The 14,941-nt window shown below is 43.0% G+C and overlaps 1 protein-coding gene across 1 annotated transcript; it reads right to left on the reverse strand.

Annotated features, from left to right (window-relative positions):
• Positions 1–7,631: 7,631 nt before the first annotated feature.
• Positions 7,632–10,414, reverse strand: LOC306929019 (transcription factor 15-like). Its single transcript, XM_079509355.1, has 2 exons — positions 9,725–10,414; positions 7,632–9,108 (listed from the first exon to the last, which is right to left on the reverse strand). Exons 1-2 carry the CDS (start codon positions 10,208–10,210, stop codon positions 9,043–9,045), a joined length of 552 nt encoding a protein of 183 aa, XP_079365481.1. The 5' UTR covers positions 10,211–10,414; the 3' UTR covers positions 7,632–9,042.
• Positions 10,415–14,941: the final 4,527 nt, after the last annotated feature.

The following is a 14,941-nucleotide window of genomic DNA, read 5'->3' on the forward strand; positions in this document are numbered from 1 at the left end:
GACGGACAGACGGACACACACGCACGCACGCACGCACGCACGCACGCACGCACACACACACACACACACAGTCACACAGTCACACACACGGACGTAAGTGCAAAACATACTCTCTCCCCATGCCTTCGGCCTGGTGGAGACAATAAAACTAAAAATGGAGTTAGCTGGTTTCTGCCGGACAGTGACGGATAATCAGGATTACAATAATATGCATTAGACCATGGCTTTCAGTCTCATTCATGACCAATTGATCCTCTTAATCCAGAGCTGATTTGACCTTTCACTTTTCAGTAATTAAATGTGGAATCCTGGGCCACTGGACTATTAGGCAGTGTGGTTTGGTCCTTACATCCCTGTTATATTATGCAATATCTGTATTATGAGTGCTCTTATTGTGAGACCAGGCCGAAGGCATGGGGAGAGAGTATGTTTTGCACTCCGTCCGTCCGTGTGTCCGTCCTTCCGTCCGTCCGTTACCAGCTAATCTCCGGCACCGTTAACCCGGTCGATGCCAAACTTTGTACACACACTCCCTGGATGCCAACGATGAACCTCTGCCCCACATTTTCCAGAACGGCCTGTTATAGTGCCACCATGAGGCAGCTTTTCACATTTTTTACCTAAAACTGCACTGATCTGCGTGAAACGTTGCATGCACACACCCTAGAGGCCAAGGACAAACCTTTGACCTGCATTTTCCGCATCTGCCTTTTATAGCACCACGAGGAGGCCGACTTTTGTAAAACAAATTTTTTGATATTACTCCTCCAGATTCTGTCCAAAAATCTCACAAATCGTTACACAGTATCTCTATGGTCATGTGCTCAAGTCGGATCTGTCCGATATTTCATATTCCATCCTAATTGGCTATAATTGGCTTTCACAGTTTGCAAGATTGCCCTCAAATCATGAACGCAGCATGCAATTTACGTGAAATCTTTCACACATTTTCTTACTAGGCTGAGGAATATATCCCACCCTTTTCACATTGGCCTATTATAGCGCCACCAGGAGGCCACAACCTGACCTGCCCTGGTGGAGACCTGTGCCCCGAGGGGCACTTTTTCTAGTTATGGCTGCATTTATCATTAATTTCTGTAGTGATTATTATATTAATTACTTTTCAATTCATTGAATAATTGAGTACCACAGACGAAAAACAGTCTAAGTCCAAATTTCAGACTGACCCCTCCACGAAAAGGCCTCGTTGTCCTGAACCCTTATCTATCATTTATACATTATGGATCAATAGTGTGGACTTAGACTGTTATTCGTCTGTGGCATTCAATTGTGAAGCTATATATTAAGAATATATATATTTTTGTAGACGAGCAAATCGGCTAACCAATCACATAAATTCAGTTGTTCATGAGATGATGTATGATGTATGATGATGTATGATCATCATACGTAAGAGCACCCCACACGGGTGTGATTTTTGTCTCAATGAATCGACACAATGATGCCAGCCTAGCCTGGGCAGCATTCCATTTGGGGTTTATGATCCGGTCGGGAGCGGATGGTAACTTTCGTCATGTTGTAGTCAATGATTTGTAGTCATCTGGCAGGAAACCACAAGACGGAATCAGTACTATGAATGGCGGAATTCTTATTCCGTCTTGTGGTTTCCTGCCTGATGACTACAAAACAAGACTACAACATGACGTAAATTACCATTCGCTCCAGACCGGTTCACACAGCGATTTTGGAACACAGACCAGGCTTTCTTCTGAGGTGGAAAGCCTGGTGACGCGAGGTTAATGCCGGCCAGGTTGAAAGTGGTTAACGTTTGCAGCCTTTTTTATGCTACTCTATTTGAAAATAGCCTGGATCCAGCCCAAAGACCCCGCCCACTCTCTGAGTGGACTGAAGCTTCAATAAAGCTACAGTCTGATAATCAGGCTAATTTGAAAATGCCCCCAGAGTTTATTGATTATTTTATTATTACACTAAAATAGAAGCCATTGTTCTTGCATCAATTAAAAATAAACTAGTTCGGGGATATGACATACCCAAATTCCAATCCCTACCTCTCTCTCCTCCCGCTGTCTCATTTGCATCTGCCACTGTATAACGGGTGTCCCCTGTGGCACACCCGTTATCACCGTGGGCACACTTTAGCGGACAGGCACGGACAAAGGAAGCTGACGCCCGACGTCATTCCGGCTTTTTAGACAGCTGGTGGATGGAAAAGAAGCTCCACCCCCGCAGGTGACTGCCGCGACGGACAGATTCCCGGAAACGCTCTCCTCCGCAGCAGTCAGCCGCGGGGGTGGAGCTTCTTTTCCATCCACCAGCTGTCTAAAAACTCAGAAATGACGTAAAATACAGCTTCTTCTGTCCGCGCATGGAATCTAAAGTGTGCTTAGGCCCTATGCGATGCTCTTGCTCAGCCAATCACAGCGCAGAATGGCACACCTTCGAGCCAATCACAGGAGCCAATCAAAGCGCCAATTTCACCTCAAAAGGGCACCTCAATAGGACGCCAATCTCTCTCTAGGTCGTCCTCAGACGTGATCGATGCCCTTATGTTGGTTCCCACAGCACCAATTTGCTGGTTGGCAGTTCTTGATGTCTTTGACCGTGTCCTGCTAGTCTCATTCTCCTGGCTGCTATTTCTTTTCTTCTTTTATCCCATGATTTTGCAACCCATTTTGTCCACCGGTTCAGGTTTTTTTGGGTTCTTAGTCCATGAGCCAGAGCTCCAAAATTGGAATGTTAATTATGAATTGAGTGGGAAAAACTATACCTATATTAAATTGTTTATAGGATCAATATAAGTAAATTAATATATGATAACCCTTCCACAGTAGTAACTTTTTCATATATATATATATATATTTTTACATATTTTACTATATAATGCCTCATTTGCATATTTAAAAATAAATACAATAATAACAATAAATCATTGTCTTCGTGTAAGTAATCAACTGGGGAAGTGTCATGGTGATAATAATCTAATATAGGTATGGTTTTACCTTCTAGCTGTGAGGCGACAGCACTACCGACTGTGCCACCGTGCCCCCACTGGCTGCTATTTTCTAGCTCACCCTTGGTATTCCCTCATACAGAATCTTGTTGGTAACATGTACACTTTTGCTGATGTACTGCAAGCAACATTCTGGTCAGCGTAGCACTCCTTTAGAGACTTCTGCAGGGTTATATTATGCAATATCTGTATTGTGTGTGCTCTTATTAGGGCTGCATTTATCAAATTATTTCTGTACTGATTATTCATTCTATTCATTACTTTTCAATTAATTTAATAATTGAGAAGCTATATATTGAGAATATATATATATTTGATACTGTCTCAATGAATCGACGCAGTGATGCCAGCCAGGTTGAAAGTGGCGCATTGATTGGCCGCTGTGATTGGCTGGAAGGTGTTCCCAATCTCAATATGAACGTATAGAAGAACAGACTCCACCGTTGCATGGAAGAATTCCGCCAATTCCGTCCTCAAATGTTGAGGACATTACTAAAATTATTAGTTAGATTTCGTCAATGAGGCAAGACAATTAGGAGAATTGAAACAGGTGTTCCAAGTTGGGATGACACAGTGGAGCCAATACGTTGTGTGTGAGTGCACACAACACTCACTGCCTGTGAGACTGAAAATGTCTAGCTACTATTTTATAAATTTTTGCCTTTCATGTAGGTACAACATTTTTGTTATGATAGCCTTTCCTCTTTCATACTTTGTTTGTTAAGACAATGACATAACTTTAATGAAGAAATAAACTTGTTGCGACTGTAGGTCGCAGATTACTATGAAAACCTGAAATATCTGTCACTCCGTCAGTCAGTCACTAGTCAGTCACGTCACTATAGTCACGTCAGTCCATCACGCCTCGTGACATCACGCCTTGTGACACATCACGCCACCATATATGGCCATCAGTCCATCACGCCTCGTGACACGCTCCAAGTATGGCCGTCTCCATATATGAAGATCACGACACTGACCTCATCAAACCCTGGATAGCCATACATGAAGAAGACTAGATCATCACCACCTAGATCTGCATATATGGAGCCGGCCAGCAACTCTACATCTGACCTCAAACCTTGGGCCCGCCCCAAAGTTATTAGTGCAGCCGCGCCCGGCAGCCGGCAACAACTAGAATTCACAACAGGCCCAAAGATTAAGGCCCGGCCCTACCTGGGCCCTCATCAAACCCTGTACACTCACTGCCCCCGCTGCTACCCTTAGATCTCCATATATGGAGCTGACCTGTTCTGACATTCCATATGTTGATCTCAAGACATGCTCCATATATGGCCAGTACAGAATTAATTCTATATGTTCTATAGGCGGATGCGCTTCTCGCCCTCAGAGCGTCTTACTGGTGAGCTTTGTAACCTAGAATTACACATTAAAAGAGTCTGCGCATGGTGCCACTATTTTAAAATTAGATTGGTAATCTTCAATTGTTCATTGGAAAACATAGCTTAAATCAAATGACATCATGATGTTTTGTTTGGAGTGGGACAGTTGCTCGTGTCCAACACACAGTGGGCAGGTCAAAAAGGTTGACGGAGGGCTGCATGTTTCTGTCAGCAAGACTATTCATTGTGCTCTTTGGGGCCTTGATTGAGGATATCCTTTAAACAATTGCTCCGAGTGTTGAAATTGGTTCAAAGATTCAGACGTGTGGTCTTCCTCCCATCCATCCCACTTACTCACAGGAGTTTCTGTAAACAATTGCATTTGCTGGCCAGAAGCCCATGCCTTAACATAACAATCCATAGCAATCCATTCACCTTACATGATTTCCCCACTATGCTTTGGCGTATTTGTTAAATTAACATTGTGTATTTTTTGTCAGTGTGGATGTAAGGTATATATGCACAGCATCTACATTTATTGAAAGACCTTTTCTGAATTTACGGTCCAATATTAGCTTGAGTGTTAAATTAACAGTACACAAATGTATTAATATTTGTTTTTTCCACAAGCAGTAACCCCTGTGAACCTGTACAGAGTCATAGTCATACTGCGATCAACCATCAGGCTGTGATGGATGATTCTGAGGAGGACAGACGCTTTCCTCCCAAAAGAGCTGTTTGCGCACTCATACCGTTGCATTATTTTGCCGGGTGGGGAAAGGGGGGCAGATTATAGTTGCCTTTTCACCTCCACATTAAGGACCCCCGCCCTGAGACTAAAGGTTCAGTACACGAGCAGGAGCCAAGTAAAGAGTAATCAGGGCCCTGCCCCGGTAGACTGACATTGTCTGTGCTAATGTCTCAGGGAATTCCACCGCTTCCTCCCTCCACACGCTGGGAGGGAAACGATAGTCCCGAGGGTGTCCGCTGCCGGGAGGAGTGTGTGTCAACAGCATCAACCATACAGTACACACACACAAACGCACGCACGCACGCATGCATGCACGCGCACGCACACACACACACACACACACACACACACACACACACACACACACACACACACACACTCCCACTGTCTGGCCCTGGTTGGGGCTGTTTGGCTGCTGCTGAGGAGTGGTTTGTTCCCTGTACTCCCTTTCCACCCATCAATGGAAAAGAATCATAAAAAATCGGAAGCAGGCTATCCAAGGCCTTGTCCCATGAAAGGGGCCGCAAGTGCGTGTCTGATGGCGATTATCCCCCTTGACAGGCAGGTTGGCCAGGAAGCTATAGGGTTGAATAAGAGGCGACGAGGGGGTGGAAGGTGTCTACCTTGTCAAGCTCTTGAGATACAGCACCATAAGGGTCTATTTAGGTGGATGGGAACTGTATCACAATCTTACCCCTTCCTATTTGCCCCATGGTATCCTCCACGTAATGTCTACCAGATGGGGCTGCGAGTTGGAAAAGTGTTGCTGACGACTTTGACACAATAATTTATGTTCAAATGGAACTTTATATTATCCTGTACAGGGATATCACTAACTTTTATAAGAAATCACACCAGTCAGGTGGTTGTTCTAAGCCTTCTCACCAGCCCACCTGCACATACAGTATAAATGCCACAACGTTTTGTCATATAATTTAGCTGTGTTAATTTATTTTTTGCACTGTCCTCATTTACTTGTCTACTTCTTAGTTTGCCATATTACTTTCCCACCCAGGAATTAAAATTAGCACCAAAGCAGCAGTGGGGCCACCTGGGTCCCAGGCTGATGTCAAACCTGGCACTGACCCAGGGCCCTGGGCCCCACAGGGAGGGCCTCGGCAGGGTCAGTCCCTCAGCCCTTTTCCTTCCTGTTTCTCTATGACATCTTCCTGCCTGGGGGCCTCTGGGAGCCATTCAACGGGCTCCGCCAGGCCCCCAGAGCTGCATGATAAGCTCACACAGCAGCTTCTAATTAGACTTTAGAACTGACAGGTGGAGAGACTGGAGGGCTGGGATGCTTTATGCAAGTGTACAGTAATTTGTGCTGCCCCAAAGGTGTGTGAATACAATAACTTATTTCCAGAGGGTGTATTTCTAAACATCCAGGGATTAAAGCTAACACAAATCTCACGGCAGAAATGTTGTTATTCCATCCCACTCTGCGATTGTGTGAAAGAAGTTCTACACACTAACGCTGTGTTTCCTAAACCTAAACAATTACCAGTTACCACAATATGTAGAATTATGATGTTTATAGGTATTAGAATTCTAAACCTATATTCCTAATTCCTGCTGTTTTAATATACAGCCAACCAGTTGAAGGAATTGCAGATTGAGGCTTTTACCTTTGCTTTTGTGAAATATTTGACACCATTAAGGATTTATGGAAGATGCTTCTGTTCTGAATATGTATTCTAGTTTGACCCATTTTATTGCTCTTTCATTTTATAAAAAGTGACTGAAATGAGCCGAGGCTACTTAAATCTTTAATCCATGGATATCACTTCACTGGTGATTTAAAATATGTAGTCTTCTAGTAACTTTGTTAATAACTCAAGCCCCTTTTTTTTTAAGTTTGTAGATTTTAATTTATTTATTTTATTTCACTCACCCTGCATGAGTAATATCTGGAGTGAGGTTTGATTGGTGTTTCTCACAGTGTCCAATTGTGTTGACAATAATGATGACAATGACTAGTCCCAGGAACCTAGCACGGCATAAATCACGATTCACTGCATTAAAAGACACATGAACATCCACATACAGACTCACATAAAGTGACTTACACACATGCACAATGGCATAGTTGGCATACCTTCATTTACACTATTTGTCACGTTTATGGACACACACACACACACACACACACACACACACACACACACATTGTCTCCCATACGCCTTTACTGGTGTGATCTACTGCGTTGATTCATCAGCAGCTGTGTTTGCTTGGAAACAGGCTGCAAGGTGATATTAGCTGTGACTGATCAACACCACATGTGGATCACAGCCCAGGAGATTTATTACTTCAACTCAAGTCATGCTAAAGAGCACACTTGCACTTTCCAGATCAGTGATTCTCAACCTTTTTAATTGCAAAAAACCCAGTATTTGGCTGTGGATGCCCATTTTATTATTATTTTAATTCTGGGACCCAAACATACACTTTAAAATCCTCTGTGAGAGTGTACAAAATAAATGGAACCAAATGGACCCAAGCATCTATGTGGTTCCATCTTAAAACTTTCTGAGTTACAGACCCACAAGGGTACTTTTGGTTCTACCAATCATTTATCTGGGGACCCCCTGGCTAACCCTTCAAGGACCTCACGTTGAGAACAAGTGTTCCAGATCCAGGCCCTGAATAGTCAAACATTTGAGGACACAGAAGTACTGAGTGACAAATTGAGATACAGCAATTGGATGACCAGGGCATGGAATGCTAGAATGCAGAACATTGTGAATTAGACATATAGGCATTAAGGAAATGAAAAGATGGAGTTTTTCCCTTGTGGATGCTTATTTGAATGGGTACAAACAATGTGTGGCAGTTTGCGATGATCCTCATCTCCCCTCATTTGTGTATTTCCTGTTTTTCCTATACCCTCGCCAGTGTTGATTTGAGTTTGCATGATTCATGCCTTCCTCGCTGGCACTCTCTTCAATGTACCATCCTGACAAGGCCTCTCTGTGGTCACTCATGCTGCTGCATGCCTTATTTTAGAAAGACCCTACTCAGGGCAAGATTGATTACTTCCTTTTTTGAGGCAGCTCGGCATGATTGCACTGAGAGCAAATGTAACGCTGTATTGGAACTTCTCTATGTAGTTACACTTAGAAGCTGCCAGTCATGGTTCCTATTGCTTTTTATGGACAGATGGCTTGTAATTTCACTTCTTTTTTCTTCATGCTACAAAGCCAGGAAAAAAGGGCTACAAGCTTGTTGTGACTATCAAGTCACCATTCTGTAATTAAAATACTTTGCTTGTGTTTACGAGCATATCATAGACTTGCTGTTCACCTGTAGCACACTGGTATAGTTCATTGTATCAAGTGTTGTGTATAAACAATTGTTTTGAGGAGAAAATATATTCACTCACATGTGTGGTTTGCCGTACGTGCTATGGCTGAGGTTTTTTTGACAATGCTTTTTAAATAATTGTAAAATAATTTACTGGACTGAGAACCTGCATAGTGGTAACTTGTTGGTTTCATAAAACAAAGTGATATCACTAAAACCACTGCAAATACTAGACAAGAATGTCTATGAAAAAATAGATTTAATTTCAAAACAGAATTCAAAATGTACTGGAAAAATCAACTGACTAGAGTCTTCTTGTAAGATCATATTCCACCAGTGTCACTTGAGTGTTGTAGAAAGTACAGTACACTACAGCCTTCTCATGATGGGTGGAGTAGTCTGTTCTGTCCCACATTATTCCTGAAACGGCTCTCTTGTGACAGTCTGCTTCCAGAGGTGGGTGATGACACTCTGAACCAAGCTTCCCAAAAGCATCTTCCTCAAGATTGTCTTAGTTTTCAAACGCACTAAGAACACTGTTTTAAGATGCTTTTAGAAATGTTAGAAAGGCCGGTTTGTGGGCCAGTGTTGGCTGGAGTGCTCCCTGAGGTCTGCCATAGGGATTAGGTTAAACCTGAACAGCCCCCAGACAGTTTCATCGCCGGCTCATTCGCAGTGTGTTGCCACCATGCATTTTCACACAGTCTCGCCTGTCTTTCACCTGTGAACAAAGCAAGACATTGCATTAGTCATTGCTTTCACTCTTGATCAGATTCTTCTTCTGTAGGAAATAACTTGGAACCAACAGGCAACAACCAAAACCGTTTTAGTTTTGGGTCATTTCTTCATCTATGAGGATACAATTAATTTGTTGCAAATACATAATTTATAGCAGCATTATAAAAAAGAACATGTTGCCCTTTAAAGGATATGACTGGGTTATAGTCCCTATAAATAAACAAAGTCCCAAGAGAGTACTTGGGACACATTTGACATTTCCACTTCACTCAGATACATGGAACATATTCCTATATTGTAGGATACACAGCTAGGGCTATAGCCTGTTCTGATTAACAGGGTTATTTTGATAAAGTTGTTGGCTGCATGCATGCAGTCTTTTGACCAGAGTGTCTCCTGTATGTAATGTAATCCTGCAATGGATTACATTTTGTTTTCATAATTTAAACAGTTGCTAAAACAGAAACATGCAGGTGAAAAGTTGCAACAAATTATTATTGTTTTTTTTCTTTCTTTTTTTGTACAAAGTCTAAAGCACAGACTATTCATTAAATGTACAAAGCAAGCTGTTTAATTTCTTAATATTCATAAACGTTTACCCCTTTTCGCTGATTGCTGAGGCAGAATGTGCAGATAGTTCTTGGGTGTTTGCCTTCTCCCTCTCCCTGCGTGCTGCTGTACACTGCGCCCAGACAAGGCTGGCCATCCTCGCGTCCGTCTCCGACGATAAGCACGTTGGCCAAGTGCGAAATATAACTGGAGGCCAGGCGCAGGGTTTCGATTTTGGACAGTTTTCTGTCAACCGGCTCCGTTGGGATGAGAGTCCGCAGAGCCGTGAAGGCGCTGTTGACACTCTGGGTACGGTCCCGCTCCCTGGCGTTGGCTGCGTTCCGCTGCTTCACCACCACGCCGACGCCCAGGACACGGGAGACCCGGCGGTACTTCTCGGCGCAGCATCCATAGTTCTGGTCCGTGCTTCCGTCGCTCTCGCTCCGGTTCTCCTCGTCGTCGGACATCGCATGCAGGTCAGAAGCGTAGGAGGAGAAGGGATGAGTCGCCAACGGCCTCAGCATAGTAAAAGCCATGATAAAAAAAGGATACGTTTCACAAATTCACATGCAACTGACAAAAATCCGTGTATAGGCAGTTGCATGTGGCGCGTAAAGGAGGTCACAGAAAACGGAGGTCACTGAAAACGTGTAGACTACGATAATTCACCGTGGAATAATACAAGATTGTTTTGACACTTCTCCTCCATCGGACAATGGAGGGAGTGACGGTCAACAGCGTGTAGGCTACTACTACGTGCGTGTAATAATATTCCTGCAGGCGCTCTTTATAGTCGACTCTTCTACACTTAGTAGCGCCCCACTGAATGGGAGGGACCAATACCATACTCTTAATGTTTTGGTCCTCACTCCTCATCCATGATGGAAGCCAGTGTTCACATGTTTACAAATTCAGTTTTTGTTTTGGGTTGGGTTTTTTGTATGTACTGTAGGTTATAGGCATTTTAACGACAAGACTCCCCCAATTTAAGGTAGGGTATAAGTCATACAATTGTTTAAAACAAAAAGGTTTTTGTTAAAAGGTTAATGCACTAGCAGCCTATATATTTAGTAGTAGTGTGTTTGTTCACATGGCTCTCTCCATCTCCGGGTATTTAATGAACAGAAAATACATTTCCAGGTAGGTGACAACCAGGGGACAACCAGGAGAGAGTAGCCTATACCCATTTATTAGCTTCATTTTTATAGTGTTCCATGTCTGCTCATTTCTTTTTGCCATGAGCCGTGGCTTCCATTTCTCTATCCTAGATGGCAGATCGAGTGGCAAAGTGAGTGACAGTGAATTTAATGTTGTTTAAAGTCATTTAATGCAATCAAATAGGACTTTTCTGTTTGGATGTCTGGGCTGCCAAGGCCAGAAAGTAGTTTTTTTCCACTCAGTAGGCATTCCCGCATAACTTCCGGGTATGATGATGGTGGCTTTTACTATGCTGAGGCCGGTATGATGATGATGATGATGGTGGACCCTATTGTAAACAAGTGTAATGCTTTATGGCCACAGTTAACAGTTTTGTATTGAGTTGTGCTTGAAATATACTGTAATTCTCCAATCTGTTAATAAATCTTTCAATCAATCAATCAATCAATCAGTCACGCGCATACCCTCTATGGAGGGTATCACTGCTCTATATAGGATCAAAATGGTAGGCTATCTCAACCTGGAAATGTATTTTCTGTTTAATAAAGAGCTGGACAGTCATGTATGGAGAATCAGAATATATTTAACACTTATTTTAACCAAACAAAATAACTTAATCAAATTCCAGTGATACACCTAAAGAGAAAAATAAAATTGATAAGAATGCTTATGGTATACATTCCTTCCATAAAAAACAGAAACCAAAAATTCCAAGCACATCATGTCACAATGGATATGTCAGGTACCACTCTCACATTTTTATGTCGGGCCATTGCCACCGATCTCACAGTACCAGTGCAGATTTCACCAACTACCCATTCTTGCCTAAATATACAGCTTCTTCTGCTGAGCCCCTCATATGTGCTGTCATAAACAGAAGGGCTCTCCTTCCCAGTTATAATGAGTGAAATTCTAGAAATACATTTAATAATGCATATTTATCGGTTTTCTAGAGCATTAAAAATATCCTCTCGTATAGGCAGCTATATACTGTAGTTCTAAGCCACTAAATGATGGACCTCACCTTGTGATGCTCCTCAATGTCTCATTATTATCTGTCTGCCCATCATAATGCTATGAATCCATTACTCCTAGGGTTTTGCAATATGCCAGCTCAGTGGCCTTGTGGTTTGAGTGTCTGCCCTGAGACTGGGAGGTTGGGGTTCGATCCCCGGCCAGCTCATACCAAAGACTGACAAATGGGACCCAATGCCTTCCTGCTTGGCACTCAGCATCAACAAGGGTTGGATGGGGGGGTGGGGCTGCGACATAATTATACTAGCGTCATGACCATGGGGTGTACTTGTACTGTACATCAAGCTGCCTCACGCTACAGAAACAGGAGATAGGCTCCTGCCCTATGGACCTCATGGCTCGGCAAGGCTTACTTACTACTTACTTTTAGTCAGTCTCTGTGATCTCCATGTTATAGCCATACCATGTATGTTATTACATTTACACTTGACATTTAGTCTGGATTCTCTTTCAGACCCAGTCAATAATCAATATAGTGTCTCACAAAATATACCCTCACTGGATATTTTCTCCCTTGTGTGATAGATATATTTTAAAAATAAATACAATAATTTCCACAAAGAACAACAAGTAGTGAAAATAGCAGATCTATGCTCACAATGTGGTGCAAAGGGATGCATTGTGAGCATGTAGATCTGCTACTGTCACTAGTTTTGGTCCTAGGCGAACGTCAGAATTGTCTTCTGGGTCTTGAGCTAAAAAGTTTGGGAACCACTGATCTGAACTTTACAGATCATTCAAATACAGTTCACCCAATCCAGCCACCCCTGATCTGAATACAGTTCACCCAATCCAGCCACCCCTGCCCCGCCCCCTGGCCGCTGCCCTCAGAAGGCCAGAGTGATCAGTGGCTCTGCTTGGTTTGTCTAACTCTAATGGGTTAAGTGCTGTGTGTAAATAAACACTCAGCAGATGCGGGAGGTGATCAAGCCTGAACTTTCTCTGTGGAAACGGAGCAAATGGCTTCCAGATTGACTGGCGCTGCTGTAGGGAGAGAGGGATCAGTGCAAGGAGAGAGAGAGAGAGGGAGTGTGTCATCAAAGGGATTGTTTTCACAAACACGGCCCCTTGACACATCAAACCAGTGCAGTGGCGGCCCCTGGCCCCTAGCTCAGCTGCACCAACAATAGCGACCTGAGCGGGACCTGGTTCCACTCATAAAGCAGGACACCATGGTGTTTTACTACACTCAGCCGGCCAGCAACACGACCCTGCCGCGCTTTCTCTCCCCTAGCCACCATGGCCTCACAGTTTGGAACCGTAAATACTTTACCCTCCGCCCCCACTCCATCAACCTAAGGAATGCCATTAAAACCCTGTCGAGGTGATTAAAGAAATAATGAAGTGTGTAGTAGTGGGCAGGACCCGTATTAAGGTAAACATAAGAGTGACACTACTGAGAGAAGTGGTCATAGACATTTCAAACATTTGGAAGCCGGTATTAGAACATCCCAAACTTTTAAGACAGTGTGATTTAACCACATAAGAGCATATCTGGCCCGAGCCGGCCTCATGGTCCAGGCACCTATAGGCTCCTAATGCTACCTGCGCATCGTGGGTTTGAGTCCCCTTCCTGACGAACTTTGCTGTATGTCAGTGTGTCACTCCGTCTCTCTCCCGGTTTCCTTTCTGTCTCCACTTTCCACTATCAATAAAGGCAAAAAACCCCAACAACAACAGAATAGCATATTATATACAAGCTCACAATGCATCACATTGCGTTGTGGTGGGGGTGGGTGGCCTGGGTGACCTGTATCTAAAAGTTACATCTAGATGAGATAATAAAACAATAAAAGAAGCACATTTATGCACATTTCATTGGTATGACCATTACAATATTTGAAATTGTTTTAGATGTTTTAACGTGCCCAAAATAGGGACACATTGAAAGTGGTTAACTATAATAAAGAAAAGAAACAATCAATCCTAGAATCAGAAGACAGACTAAAATGAAGACAGAAAAGAGATGGGTTTTGATTACAACAGGCAATTCTTCTGACATCAGGTAATACACCCCTCCCACACACATTCGGATTCCCCTTTCGCATGTGCCAAGTACTGAGTGATGAGCCGATGATGAGCACATGGCTAGTCAGCTACAACACTGCCCAGTTATCTCCTCTGAGGGGAGTGGGGACACTGCTGGGAGAGACTGTGGTCAGACATCTTGACTTACTGAGTCCATCAGAAACAGCTGCACCACAGAGAGAACCTGGCCATAAGCAGTTATTCCTCACAGCCAGCTGCAGACCACTGCTGATGTTTTCCTGCGTGCGTGCGTGCGTGCGTGCGTGCGTGCGTGTGTGCGTACGTGCCTTCATGCTTTATAAGAGGGTGCACAGAGTGCAGAACCACAGGAATGAGAGGGGAGACAGAGATTGATTGGAGAATGTTTGGATAACGAGCAGTCAAACTCATCATCACTACACAGTTTGCACCCCTGCAGAGCTCTTTTAAATAGGGGCTACAATCAGTGCTGGACAAGTATATTTACCTGAGTATTGTACTTCTTTCTTTTCTTCTTTTTTTTGAGTGGTGTAAACCACTCCTACAACTGGCTTTTGTGTGCATAAAAAAATGACCATGGTTGCTATGTTCAAAATAATTTCTGACGTAATTAAATCACACCCGGGTGAACTGGATGACCGTAGCAACCGTGGTCATTTTCTCTGCGCAAAAACAGCCAGTTGTGAAATCACATCCGGGTGTGATACGTACATTTATCAAAAATGATAGCTTTTTTTACTTAACATATTTTGTGTGATTTCATTACGTCAGACATTACGTCAGACCACAGCTGATCATGCTATATAAAACCTTACACCACTCAGTTCACACGGGTGTGATTTTTTGCATGCATGTGACTTTCACTCCGCTACATTTCAAATAGAAATACCGTATTGTACTTTTGACTCCACAATTAACCGTTTAAGACCTATTAAATCTAGTAAAAATAGCAGATCGATCTACAAGTAGATCTACAATCTACAAGCTATTTTATTTTTGTTCTATATTTCAATACAGCAATATTAAAAAATATTTTACTTCGTTATTTTTGAATACTTGAGTATTTA

The sequence above is a fragment of the Electrona antarctica genome, assembly GCF_951216825.1.
Source record: "Electrona antarctica genome assembly, chromosome: 9".
NCBI classification, from domain to species: Eukaryota; Metazoa; Chordata; class Actinopteri; order Myctophiformes; family Myctophidae; genus Electrona; species Electrona antarctica.

What these genes read in the sequence shown, in the direction of transcription:
- LOC306929019 (XM_079509355.1), bottom strand. Translation starts at nt 10,210, where the DNA reads ATGGCTTTTACTATGCTGAGGCCGTTGGCGACTCATCCCTTCTCCTCC. An exon ending in TCAGCAATCAGCGAAAAGGG is followed by an intron (nt 9,109 to 9,724) that starts GTAAACGTTTAT and finishes CTTTGTTCACAG; the next exon opens with GTGAAAGACAGGCGAGACTG.